General features: G+C 41.9%; 1 protein-coding gene across 1 annotated transcript in view; it reads left to right on the forward strand.

Annotated features, from left to right (window-relative positions):
• Positions 1 to 14619, forward strand: part of thsd7ba (thrombospondin, type I, domain containing 7Ba) — a 743639-nt gene that overhangs the window by 335156 nt on the left and 393864 nt on the right. Inside the window, exon 6 of the mRNA XM_055638650.1 lies at positions 10972 to 11127. Within this exon, the coding sequence (XP_055494625.1) occupies positions 10972 to 11127 (156 nt within the window). The remainder of the gene's footprint in view (positions 1 to 10971; positions 11128 to 14619) is intronic.

Consider the following 14619-nt stretch of genomic DNA (forward strand, 5'->3'; position numbering starts at 1 on the left):
TCTTCCCTTTGGGTATTCCAATATTTATTGCAGTACGGGAGCTCAAGAATAGTGCTAATGACATTGGTAGAAACACACATTCATTTCAAGAACATTTCAAGATGATATGTGTGATACATTAAACATTCAGCTTCTGGTAAGTTAAACAATTCTTATATGTTCTAAATCCTGAAATAAAGTAAGGCCCAAACCAGCATAATTTACATTTCAGGTGATGTTAACTGAAAATTAAATCAGGTCATTTTAATTTTTTTGCCAAATCTTCACACTCTGACAGCTGATGCAAATTATATTTTTTGCAAGCTCATTAATTGCTCCATTCCTACACCTTATTTGTGTGAATGCCTGATTCCTTAGTGACCTGCCATTGTGACTGGTTCAATGCAGTTTGTAGTAATGACAGCTACTGTACTTGTTTTTGCACAAAGATGCTTAAATTAACTAAAAATTATACAAGATCATTTCAAAATGTTTTTTTTTGGCATTGCACTTTATATTACATTTGATAGCAAGATCCAACATTATTAACTTTCAGAACTGAGAGTTTCTTTATCAAAAACTTGTATTGTTGTAGCCTAATTAGCATTGCAACAATTTTCCTAAATACAACAGAACAACGTTACTTAGCAAAATTTGGTATTGAAAAGTATTAAAGAGATTTTAGGGGAGGATAACAAACATTTTTTAAATATTAGGTTTTGAGGACAATCAAAGGAAGATAGCGGGATAAAAGTTAGGAAGACTTAGGAAGTGATTTCCACCAGCTAAAGGTTAGAATATGAAACATGTGTGTTTGCAGTGATGGAAGAGATTGTTTTATTGTCATTTGTCATGAAATGGAATAATGAAATTCATATTTACAGCAGCACAGCAGATATGTAAATATAATACTCTGTAAATTATAATTCACATTAGGCAGGAAATGGTGTGGGTAGACTGATGGGACTGAAGACTGATAAATTCCCAGGGCTTGGTGGTCTACATCCCGGGATACTTAAGGAAGTGGCTCTAGAAATTGTGGAAGTATTGGTGATCATTTTTCCCAATGTTCTATAGATTCACTGTTCCTGTGGATTGGAGGGTAGCTAATGTTATCCCACTTATTAATAAAGGCGGGAGAGATAAAATGGGGAATTATAGACCAGTTAGCCTGATATCGATGGTGGGGAAGATACTGGAGTCAATTATAAAATATGAAATAGCAGCTTATTTGATTGGCAGTAACAGGATTGGTCCGAGTCAGCATGGATTTACGAAGGGGAAATTATGGTTGACTAATCTTCTGGATTTTTTTGACGATGTAACTAGGAAAATGGACATGGGAGAACTAGTGGCTGTAGTGTACCTGGAATTTCACAAAGCATTTGGCGGCACGACTCACCCGTTGCAGCGGCCCCTACAGCCTGTCTGTCTTTTAAAAATGTTTTGTCTAGTTAAATGTAGTGTTGGTGTTTTTTAATACTGGTTTTAAATGTGTATATGTGGGGGGCGAGGGGGAAGGGGGAAACTGTTTAAAATCTCTTCCCTGTCCGGGAGACCCGACCTTTTCCCAGTGTGTCTCCGTTGTCGTTGGGGCCTAGCACCGTGGAGCGGCCTCCAACCTGAACGACCCGGGGACTCGGGAGACAGCGGAGCTGCGGACTACTCACCATCATGGGGCTGGCCGGCCTCGGAGTGTGGGGAGCGGTGGTGACTCGCTGCTGCGACTCGACTCCTGGGGCTCGGAGGCTCCAGCAACGCAGCCGCAGGTCCGGTGGAGTGGGAAATCGGGAGCTCGCGGGTCCGGGTGGAGAGACCGCTTACCGGAGCTCCCGCAACGCGACTTCTCCAGCCCGTGTCGCGGGGTTGGAACGACCCAGAGCGGGGCCGTACATCGCCCGGCGCGGCTTCGTGGCCGTGGGACATTACAGCGCCCGCCGCGGGCTCCAACATTGTGACTTTTAGACCGGGAGCGGGGCCGTAAATTGCCCGGCACGGCCTAAAATGGCCGTGGGACTTATCATCACCCGCCTGGGGCGTGGACATCGGGAGAGAAATGGAGAACAGGGGAGAGAAAATACTTTGCCTTCCATCACAGTGGATTCACTGTGATGGATGTTTGTGTGAATTAAATTGTGTGTATGTCTGTAGGAAATTGTCTTTGTTTGTATGGCTGTGGAAATGGAATTTCGTTTGAGCCTCACTGAGGCTCAAATGACAATAAATATTGTATTGTATTGTATTGTATTGTATTGTATAAGGTCTCACATAGGAGATTAGTGGGCAAAATTAGAGCATATGGTATTGGGGGTAGAGTACTGACGTGAATAGAAAATTGGTTGGCAGACAGGAATCAAAGAGTAGGGATTAACGGGTCCCTTTCAGAATGGCAGGCAGTGATTAGTGGGGTACTGCAAGGCTGGAACCGCAGCTATTTATAATATACATCAATGATTTAGATGAAAGGATTCAAAGTAACATTAGCAAATTTGCAGATGACACAAAGGCTAGTTGGTAGTTTGAACTGTGAGGAGAATACTATGAGAATGCAGGGTGACTTGGACAGGTTGAGTGAGTGGACAGATGCATGGCAGATGCAGTTTAATGTGGATAAATGTGAGGTTATCCGCTTTGGTAGCAAAACCAGGGAGGCTGATTACTATCTAAATGGCGTCGTTGGGAAAAGGGGAAGTACAACGGGATCTGGGGGTCCTTGTACATCAGACTATGAAAATAAGCATGCAGGTATGGCAGGCAATGAAGAAAGCGAATGGCATGTTGGCCTTTATAACAAGAGGAATCGAATATAGGAGCAAAGGGGTCCTTCTGCAGTTGTACAGAGCCCTAGTGAGACCATACCTGGAGTATTGTGTGCAGTTTTGGTCCCCTAATTTGAGGAAGGACATTCTTGCTATTGAGGGAGTGCAGCGTAGGTTTACAAGGTTAATTCCCGGGAAGGCGGGACTGTCATATGTTGAGTGAATGGAGCAGCTGGGCTTGTATACACTGGAATTTGGAAGAATGAGAGTGGGTCTTATTGAAAAGTGTAAGATTATTAAGGGATTGGACATGCTAGAGGCATGTTCCCAATGATGGGGGGAGTCCAGAACCAGGGTCCACAGTTTAAGAATAAGGGAGAGGCCATTTAGAACAGCGATGAGGGAAAACTTTTTCATCGAGAGAGCTGTGAATCTGTGGAATTCTCTCCCTCAGAAGGCAGTGGAGGCCAATTCTCTGGATGCTTTCAAGAGGGAGTTAGAGAGAGCTCTTAAATATATCAGAGTAAAGGGAAATGAGGAGAAGGCAGGAACAGGGCACTGATTGTGGATGATCAGCCATGACCACAGTGAATGGCGCTGCTGGCTCGAAGGGCCGATGGACCTACTCCTGCACCTACTGCCTATTGTCTATTATCTATTTTAAACACCATAATAAACAATTAAAAAGAAGTTCAGTATATAAAAGATAAGAAATAATTACTCATCATGCCTTGTACATTCTCATCCAAATCATTGATATAGATGGCAAACAGAAATGGGCCCAGCACCTATTGCTGAGGCACATCACTAGTCACAGACCTCCAATCCAAAAATCAACCTTCCACCACCACCCTCTGCTTCCTTCCATGAAGCCTATTCTGTACACAGTCAGCTAGGTCTCCCTGGGTGCTAATCACTCTAATCTTCGAGAACAACCTACAAGGCAGAACCTTATCCAAAGCCCTGCTAAGGTCCACACAGATAGCATCTTTGGCAGTAGCCTTGTCAGTCTTCTTGTTTACTTTGTCAAAAGCTGAATCGAAATTCATAAGATACGAACTCCAGTATATACAATCATGCTGACTATCCCTAATGAGCCCCTGTCCATCCAAATTGATATATATCTCATCCCTCAGAATTGTTTCCAGTAACATTCCTATCACAGATATTAGGCTATGCCCTATTCTTTCTCTCGTTACCCTTTACCCTTAATTTATTTATAAAATCTATGAATGCTTCATAATCTTATCTGCCAGAACCATCCTATGTTCCCACTTTGATCTCCTGATTTCTTCTTAAGTACCTTATCTCCTCAGGGATACACTTGATCGCAGCTGCCTATATATTTCCTGTGTTCCCTTCTTTTTCTTGACCAGATCCTCAATTTCTGTCATTATCCAGAGTTCATTATTCCTACCTGTCATGCCCTTTACTTTAACGTTTAAAGCCAGTGACCAGTCAATCACTAGACAATGTACTTGTTGAGCTAACAATTTTAAAGCAAAACATTCCTTTCACAACTAATACACCAAATATCTATGAACGCGTTTAAAAATATTAAAAAAACTAAAAAATAGTCAGAAACAATTAAAATTATACCAGACAATGCTGGAAAAACTCAACAGGTCAGGCAGCTGATAATTGCTCGTTTCAAAACTTCCCCTCAGTCTAGTTTCAATAAATAAAACACAGAATCAAGCACTTGAATCAACTACATTTTAGTTTACCAAAAGAGCATCACAGATTACACACTGTACCTATTCCACCGCAGGTTTGATCCTTGCGTCTATCGGTTCAAGCCATCTAAGCCTCGCACAGACAGAGGCACTCCAAAAGGGTACTCGGTCCTGAGCGCTCTTCCAGAAGATCGACCCTGAGCCTCGTGGTCGCGGGCCCATGAACTCGAGGGCCAAACCACCCAATTACAAATATCGATTAACCCCATACATAACAGGCATTTCCCTAACCCAATGATACACTAGTTTAATACATTGTATTCATAACGGACTTCGAGATGAAGTCAACTTGGAAACATTTACTCTGATTAACAGAAATCTCAGAAAGGTTCAACACCCCATCCAATCAACGCTTAGCAGAGTCAGACTACAACATTATTTACAAACTATTTACGAGGTGTATGTCTGGTTTGCAGCCATCCGATCCATTCTATGTATTTAGTACCAGATTGACAAGGTTTGCAAGGCTTCCCATTCTTTGCTTGCAAATTGTATTTAACAAGTTGTCGGGTGTCTGCAGCCCAATTGTTTGCCTCGCCTTTTTTGAACATGTTTGTGTTCACAAAATGAATTTTGGTTGTCGGGTGTCTGCAGCCCAATTGTTTGCCTCGCCTTTTTTTAACATGCTTGCGTTCACAAAATGAATTTTGGTTGTGGGGTGGCTGCAGCCCAATTGTTTGCCTTGGCTTGGCTTTTTAAATCGTTGCAACAGTTAGATGCCTGCCCAAGCATCCATACGGCCCACAATGTCTATACTAGCCCTCTGGAAACCAGTACCTTCGGCCTGCAACATCCATACTAGTGAGCAGTATTGGAATTGGTGGAGAGGTGGAATATTGCGTTGGTGACCAGCCCTCCCGTGTGATGCTGGGACCCAACGGGTCCCACTTAGTCTAGTCTTTTATAAATCTTGACAAAAGAACATTTATCCATTAGCTTCCCTTCAATTTGGGCAATGAAGTCAATGCAGACACCCGACAACCAAAATTCATTTTGTGAACACAAACATGTTCAAAAAAGGCGAGGCAAACAATTGTGCTGCAGACAACCAGCAACCAAAACCAAATTTTGATCATCCCGACCAGAGGGCCTGTACATCAGGACGTCCTTGGCAGCGACTACGGAGGGTTTATGGCCCCGACCATGGATGAACAAAGGAGGAGAACTGACTGAACTTCCACCACAGCTAAGAATGCTGTGGTGCTGTTTGTGTTACATCTTATTGTGTATTGTGTGTTCTTTTTAAGTGTATCAATGCTGGCAAATTAATTTCACAGCACCTTTGGGTGCATGTGATGAATAAAATTAACTTTGACTTTGCAGGCTTGCTGCATATATCCCTGCAAATGCAAAAGTTGCAGGCTTGCCGCAAAATCCCTGCATAGACAAAAATGGATATGCTTTTTGTTTGGTTTTAACTTCTTCCCTGGCTCCTACTTTGGTTCTTGCTAAGTGAAGGGTGTAAGTTTGGGGCAATGGGGTGGGGGTGATTGAGGGAGGAGAGGTGTGTTTAAAATTGGCACATATATTCTTGATTGTAAATGAGACCATAGAAAATCTACTGTCAGTTATATTTGTAGGCAGTGATGTTGTAGGTGGCTGGAGATATGTTATAATAATAATAATAATAATAATAATTTTATTTATAGAGCACTTTAAAAACAAACATAGCTGCAACAAAGTGTGTACATCACTAATCATTGACAAAAAAGTTAATACACACCAAAAATAACAATCAAAAGAAATAGTAGGAAAAGACATGTAAAATAAAGAAACATCAAAAACACCACAAACAGAAGCAAAGCCTCAGGCATGGTCAAAAGCCAGGGAGTACAAATGCGTTTTAATTAACAACTGGATTTGAAGATGGACAGTGAGGGGGCCTGTCTGATGTGTTTTTTTAATTTGGTTTATTTCAGGGGGGTGTTCAAGAGTGCCGGAGCAGCAACAGAGAAGGCTCTATCCCCTCTGAGCCTCAGACTAGACCTCGGTACCTCCAGGAGCAGCTGACCAGCTGACCTGAGGGACGGGCAGGGGTCCAGGAGTGTATGGGTGGAGCAGCTCAGAGAGGTAAGGCGGGGCGAGCCCATTCGTCAGAGATTTAAAAACAAAATAACAGTAACTTAAAATGAACCCGAAAGTGCACGGGAGCCAGTTGTAGGGAGGCCAGAATTGGCGATATGTGCTCCCTCTTTCGAGTCCCTGTTAAAAGGCGAGCAGCAGCATTCTGAACCAACTGGAGACGAGCCAGTGAAGAACGAGCAACACCAAAATAGAGCGCGTTACAGTAATCCAGCCTAGATGAATAAAGGGCATGGATTACTGTCTCAAAATGCTTGCCGCTCGAGAAGGTATTGGGCTTCACCTTCGCCAGCTTCCTTAGGTGAAAAGAAGCTGGACTTAACCACCCTCCGCATATTGGCGATCTAATTTAAGTCACTGTTCCATCCTAAAACCCAGGTTCACAACTGTTGGCTTCACGTACCTTGACAATGGACCTAAATCAACAACTGGAGGTTCACGGCAGCCATTGGGATCAAATAAAATCACCTCTGTCTTCTTTTCATCAAATCCAAGAAAGTTTAGGTCCAACCAGGACTTAATGTCATCAAAACAAGACAGAAGCGATTTTACAGAAAAGGCATCTTCCCCCCCCTCAGCGGCAAATAAAGCTGGGTATCATCTGCATAACAGTGGAAGGAGATGCCATGCTTTCTAAGGATGGAACCCAGAGGAAGTATGTACAGCGAGAAAAGCAGGGGCCCCAGAATCGAACCCTGTGGAACCCCATATGACAGGGGAGCGGAAGAGGATTCAAACCCAGCAAGGCTAACACACATGGTTCTGCCCGCCAGATAGGACCTGAACCATCCCAGGGCACTGTTGCAGATGCCCACTAACTGCTGTAGCCGAGATAATAAGATATTATGGTCCACCGTATCAAAGGCGGCAGACAAGTCCAGCAGGACGAGAACCACACAATCCCCAGAATCATTAGCCAGGAGGATATCGTTAAAAACCCTTAGCAATGCTGACTCCGTGCTGTGCATGGTTTTAAATCCAGACTGGAAGATCTCCCGAATATCATGCTCCTCCAGGAATAGTTTTAGCTGAGCATAAACAACTCTCTCCAGTAATTTAGAAATAAAAGGCAATTTCGAGATGGGTCTAATATTGGCCAGAACAGATTGATCCAGGCCAGGTTTCTTAAGTAGTGGTTGCACTACCGCATGCTTAAAACTCACGGGGACAACCCCAGAACACAAGCTGCTGTTAATAATGGTAAGAACCGACTGCCCTATACTAGAGAAAACCTCCTTAAAAAGATGTGGAGGGACCGCATCACAAGGAGAACCCGATGGCTTTAATATGGGAAACCACATCCTTTAAATACGATATAGTCACAGGCTCAAACTTGTTGAATACCACCAGGCAAGGGACCGAAACAGAAGGGTCAGAGGCAGGTGCTGAAATGTTAGCCCTTAAGGAAACAACCTTATCAACAAAAAAAGTGCAGGAAGTCATTACACATTTTCAGGTGAAGCTTCCAGACAGACAGGCTGCGGGGCATTTAGAACAGTCAATGATTTCAAATAGCACACGAGGGGTTGTTACACTTTGACACAATAATTTTAGACAGACAGGTACTCTCTCTTGGCCTTTTTAACACTGTTTTGGTAGTGACGCCAACAGTCCCTGAGAATTTGAAAGTGAAACCTGTAGCCTGTCCTTCCTCCACTTTCGCTCAGCTCTACTTACACGACACTCCCGTCGTGCTGCACGAGTCACTGCAGCACTGAACCAGGGTTCAGGTTTAGCCCTCGTTCTTCAACGATCTTAACGGATCTTAACACAGAGTCCAGTATAGTCCTGCATGAAGAATGAAACCACGAAAACTAATCTCCTCCGTACCAAGAGGAATGGACGCAGAGGGGGCGCAGAGCTGATCGAAAGCAGCAGAGAACTTGCCAGCAGTAAAAAGGGCTAAAAGACCGACAGCGCCGAGCAGACACCACAGGCAAAATTGCTTCACAGGAGAAATTGACATCAAACAATACAGGCATATGATCTGAAAACACACTATCAGAGATTTCCAAATTCAACACAGACAAGCCATGAGAGAGAACAAGGTCCAGTGTATGTCCATGTTCGTGTGTGGGACCAGACACACACTGGACAAAATCAAAAGAGTCCACAAGGCTGAAAAAGTCCTTCACTAACGGCTTAGCAGGACAGCACACATGGATGTTAAAGTCCCCAACCAAAAGGACACGATCATAGTTGGGCACGATCCCAGCCAGAAAATCAGAGAATTCATTTACAAAGTCCTTATTATACTTGGGCGGTCGGTAGATGACCGCACAAAGCACCGGTTTGGAGCGGCCCACTTCAAATACAGTTGCTTCGAAACTGGAGAAAGAAGATGATAGAGGGCATTGGCATTATCCCAAAAATCATTTGATATATAACAATAGACAATAGATAATAGACAATTGACATAGACAATAGGTGCAGGAGTAGACCACTTGGCCCTATGAGCCAGCACCACCATTCACTGTGATCATCCACAATCAGTACCTTGTAACTATCCACTATCAGTAATTATCAGTAACTATCCACTTTAAAATGTATTTTGCTTGTTTCTATTGGAAGCTGAAAGAGATTTTTTTTAATCGAAGTAAATAGAGCAATTATTTGAGCAAATAGACTGCCACATTATTGGCTGTTCTCAGGCTCGCTTTATCTCCAGTATATTAGCTGAATCACCTGTCATGAACATGACCCATTTAAATAAGGAAGAGAGGGAAATTAGAGGACAAGAACATCGTTTTTCTTGGTGCATGTAGTTTTGGTGTTTACAATTGTGATGATGTTTTTTTTAATTTGGTTTATTTCATTATCATATACATCAGGGTGCAATGAAATTCCGAGTTTGTATGAAAATCATAGAGCAAACAATAAGTCCAAGGGCACAACAATAAATACAATGACAAGTGCAAAACAACCGAACGTTGCAAGGATTATTGTGATTAATTGTAGTGATACCTGAATTAGTACAAAACTCCCGAAAGAGAATAACAGAATGAGGTAGTCTTAAGAGTAAGAGCCTATGGCAGCACCTCTGGGAAGGGACTGTAAATTAGTGATTGGTCCAAGAGTCTGATAGCAGTGGGGAAGAAACACTCTTAAGTTTGTTTTTCTTTCTACTTTCAAACTTCTATATCTGAGATAGAATGACAAGGACATCAGGTATCCTTGGCGATACTTTGAGGCTTCTTGATGCAAAGCACCATGGAGATAGACTGCAGTATGTTCACCACTTTCTGCAGGTTCAGGCAGTCATGACTAAAATATACCGGTCAAGATGAGCAGAAGTCAATTGCAGATGGAGGCTCCAAGGTCAAAGTCCAGCAGTTTAAGGATTAAGGTATTCGGCATTAAGTTGTTGTAGGCTGAGCTTTATTCAATAAATAGCATCCTGCAATAGCTGTTCTTATTATCAAGGTGTCCAGAGTAGAATGCAGTTCATGGAAGATGCCATCCTCCAAAGACCTATCTTTCCCATACACAAATTTCAAGAGGTCTAGATTGTCCAGGAGCCTGGCACAGATGCGTGGTTTAACCAATCTTTAAATCACTTCATTATAGTAGTCTGATATTAGTGGTAGTCATTGAAACAACATTTTTTTTTTTCTTGGGGAATGTAATGATGCAGATTCACTGGAATTTAGGATGAGAGGGGATCATATAGAAACATATAAAATTATTAAGGGATTGGACATGATTGATGCAGGAAATATGTTCCCAATGTTGGGGGAATCCAGAACCAGGGGCCACAGTTTAAGAATAAGGGGTAGGCCATTTAGAATTGAGATGAGGAAAAACATTCTCACACAGAGTTGTGAATTTGTGGAATTCTCTGCCTCAGATGGCAGTGGAGACCAATTCACTGGATGTATTCAAAAGAGAGTTAGATAGAGCTCTTAGGGCTAGTGGAACCAAGGGGTTTGGGGAGAAGGCAGGAATGGGGTATTGATTGTGGATGATCAGTCATGATCATGTTGAATGGCGGTGCTGGATTGAAGGGCTAATGGCCTACTCCTGCACCTGTTGTCTATATATCTATGAATCTATATATTTGAAGTAGATTGGGTAAGTAGACTCTTGAATTTAGCAGTTGCAAATGTTAATGAAGACTGTGGTCAGTAGATTGGTGCATGATTTCAGAATCGGTCCTGGGATTCTACAATTCCACCAGGGTCAATAGCTTACTGAGAGTTACCATTGTGAAAACAGATCTAACTTCTGTCACTAATATGTATAGCCAGCAGGGAAAGGGGGCACATGCCATGGTGGAGTGTATTATTCACATTAAAAAAAAAATATATATTTATTTTTCTTGAGCCTGACTTGGCAAATTTTCACATTGATTTTTTAAGCACATTTAGCAATATCGAATAAAGGCAATGAAATAACTTGATTATAATTTATTTCAGTATCTAGGCCAGTGGAGCACAGCCTGTGCACAGAACCAACACAAGTTACTTCTCAACTTTGCAACATTGCCTGTACGACCGAATGCTTTGTTTCAGCTTGGACTTCATGGAGTCCCTGCATGCCTGAGAACTGCCAAGAGCCTCAAAAAAGTAAAGGTATTTATTTAAAATGCAATTTGATTTGATATAATGTACCCTCCTTATTTCAGTGTGAAATTGTAGCTAATTATCTCGATGTCTGACTCACAGCCGCATCAGATTTTAAGTTTTGCGTGTGATTAATTCCCAACAGTTACTTCCAGTCATGCTGAAATGTACCAGAGATCCTAAGATGCATTGTTAATAATAACACGTTTTAATTAGAAATGTTAATATTTATATTACTTTAATCTAATTTCTCTTTTATTTTCTGAACTTGCTGGATTTAGATTGTTTCTCAGAAGAAAAGCCTTTCATTTCTCTTAGCAAAGATACATTTCTTGCTCATTCGCCATTTAACATCTGTCATGCCCCATGAATGATGTGCACATTAACCAGCTGTAATTCAAAAGGAATTTATACAGCTGCAAAATTATTATCAGCAACCAACAGACCAAGGCAACATTTACAGAATGAACCTAGATATTTAATTGAACCTCAGGGATTAGTTGTGCTCCTGCTTGAATAGACAAAAGGGTGTCAACAAGATGAATTAGATTAATGAAATGTCGGGCAAATTATTTTGTTGATGGTGTGAATATCTGTTCTTCAGAATATTAAAATCTTCATGAATCAACAACATTTATTTTAGACGTCTGAGGTCCTGTGCTTTGCAAGACTGTTCTTTATCTTTATGTCACTAATTTTCATGTTCAGACATTCTTCACATCCAATTTCTCAATGCTGCAATTTCTTCACCCAAACACTTCTTTGATGGTCTTCCCCTTTTTTGAGCCTTCACCAGTCCAAGAGAGCATCCTGGAACTCTGATTTTGCTTTCATTTGTATCTCCCGTTCACCATTATTGGTGGCCTTGTCCAGGCCTGTCACTGTTGCATTATCTCTTCAGTCCCATCTACTTTTGAAACCTATCTCCTTTTTAAAATCCCCTGGAAACATATCTTCATTGGCTTAATAACAGAATAAAATGTGTATAGTATGTATGTGCATACCATAAATATAAAATATGATATGATATGCATGCTGTGCTACATCAACTAAATAAATGCAAAATATAGTTGTTTGGCCCAAGAACAGAGAGGTATTTTACCATTGAGAAGTACAGTGCCCTGAAACGGGGGGGACTATGTTTAAACACAGCTGTAATTTCTACATGCTGAAACCAAAGTGTATAAAAGTACCCTTTAATAAAATCTGGTGCACTTTAAACAGATGTGATTTTTTAAATTACAAATCTCAAATGGTGAAGTACAGAGGCAAATAAATAAATGATGGGCCATCTGCCCCCCCCCATATCTCACTGACCTCCTCTCCCCCTACCAACCCTCACGGTCCCTCAGATCCACATCAGCTGGTCTCCTCTCCATCCACAAGTCCAACCTCCGCAGTTTTGGGGACAGAGCCTTCTCCAGGGCAGCTCCCAGGCTCTGGAACTCCCTCCCCCAACTGATCTGCAATTCCGTATCCCTCACCATCTTCCAGTCCCGCCTCAAGACCCATCTCTTCACCTCTGCCTATCCTTAGCCCCACGTGCTGTCCCTTTTCATCTGTGCATTAATTGCCTCATACTGTGTTTTGTATTGAATTCTGTATTTACTTTGTGTACTAGTCATGTCTCTACTATTTATTTCATTCCCCTTACATGTTTTTCCTCTACCTGCTAAATTTTTGTAAGGTGTCCTTGAGACTCTTGAAAGGCGCCCATAAATAAAATGTATTATTATTATTATTATTATTATTATTATTATTATTATTATTTGTCCCAAACATTATGGAGGGTACTGTAGATAGAATGTTAAAGAAGGCATATAGTAGGCTTGCCTTCATCTGTTTTGGTATTGAGTATGAGATTCAGGAATCATTATTGCAGCTTTGAACGACTTTTGTTATGCTGAGTTTGGAGAATCGTGTGCAGTTCTTATCACCGTATTACAGGAAGTGGAGTTTTGGAGAGGGTGCAGAACACTGCTAGGACTAGAGGGTATAGTTATTTGGAGAGTTTGAACAAACTTGAATTGTTTTCTGTGGAACATCGGAGGTTGAGAGGAGACCTGATAGAAGTATATAAAATTATGAGAGGATTGCACTTGTCAGCCATTGAATCGTAATATTTTTATGAGGATACTTCAGCCATTGAGTAGAATTAAGGTAGCAATGATGCAAAGGGGTGGGAGATAAGTTTTCATCAAGGACAATCGTTTAAGAAAGTCTTGAGTTAGTGGATAAATGTCAGAGGATGACTGTGACATAACGTAATTTAGGAGAAAATAAAACGCAAAAACGCCGAGATTTTTACCATTTTGCTAGCGATTTTACTTTTACATTCGCAAATCCACTCATTAAATGTAGTCATTTTTTTGTACAGATCTTTAATAAAATCCTTCCCTCCCCCCCACAGTCATTTTTTCACCTCCCGCTGGCCACCTTCTCATCCCTTGCCCCGCTCGACGATAACGGCTACTGCCGCCCGGCTCTCCTCCACTTCTCCGTCCTACCCCGGTCCGGCTCTATCACGCTGGCGGAAGCCACAGATCGTCTGGTCCCCCTGCTGCTTTTCACTGTCCTCGCTGGTGGCCCGCAGGCTCACTCGGGATCACGCCCGCCTGCTCACTCCACCCTCCCCCCCCCCCACCCCCCTCCCCGTACCTCACCGAGGATGTGAGGCCATGGAGCTGAGGCTCACTGAGGCCGACAGCTGCTGGGTGGCCCTACCCCTTTCCTCCCTTCTTAATATAATATCAATGGGGGTGGTTAGTGTGTGTGTGCGTGAGGGGTGGTTATTGTGTGTATGAGAGGTTGGTTCGTGTGTGTGTGACACCTCAGGCTGCCCCCTCCCCTCGCAACCGCGCATTGCGGGAACAGACCCAACGAGTCTGCGCTTGGTCTAGTACTTATTTAAAAATGCATTGAGTCAGAACATATCAAGTTGCTTGAAGGTGCTGGAAGTAACAAAAAGTGATTAGGCAACATTTTCACATGTTAAATATAATAATGCATAAAAATAGACAAGAAGATTTGAAAGGTAGAAGTGCGGGATGAGTAAAATGTGAGAAAAATGTGACAATGAATATAAGGAGTAAATACTAAAAGAACAGGACAAAGGCAACTGGTGGTTTTTAATACAGTTATCAGTCACATGTAAGTGCAATTTTGGAGATTAAAAGCAGAGTACTTAATAACAATAAATAAGTTTATGTCATTCTCATTATGCATTGTTACATTAACCCGTACAATGGTATCATGTTTAGTTCTGCATTTTGTTTCAGAGGGCGATTGGTTTGTTTACATTCTTGCTATGATGCAGAAGTAGGCTATTTGGTTTATTGGTCCATGCTGTGTCGCAGCACAACATTCTCATCAGTTCCATACCCTGAAACTACCTCTCACATATGTCCATCAATTTTCCTTAGATTCTTTACTAATCATCTTTTTCATATTTTTGTTATTTTTTCCTCTATGGTTCACTATTATCTTCATTAGAGTGTCAAG

This window comes from Leucoraja erinacea, chromosome 7, assembly GCF_028641065.1.
Source record: "Leucoraja erinacea ecotype New England chromosome 7, Leri_hhj_1, whole genome shotgun sequence".
Lineage (NCBI taxonomy): Eukaryota > Metazoa > Chordata > Chondrichthyes > Rajiformes > Rajidae > Leucoraja > Leucoraja erinaceus.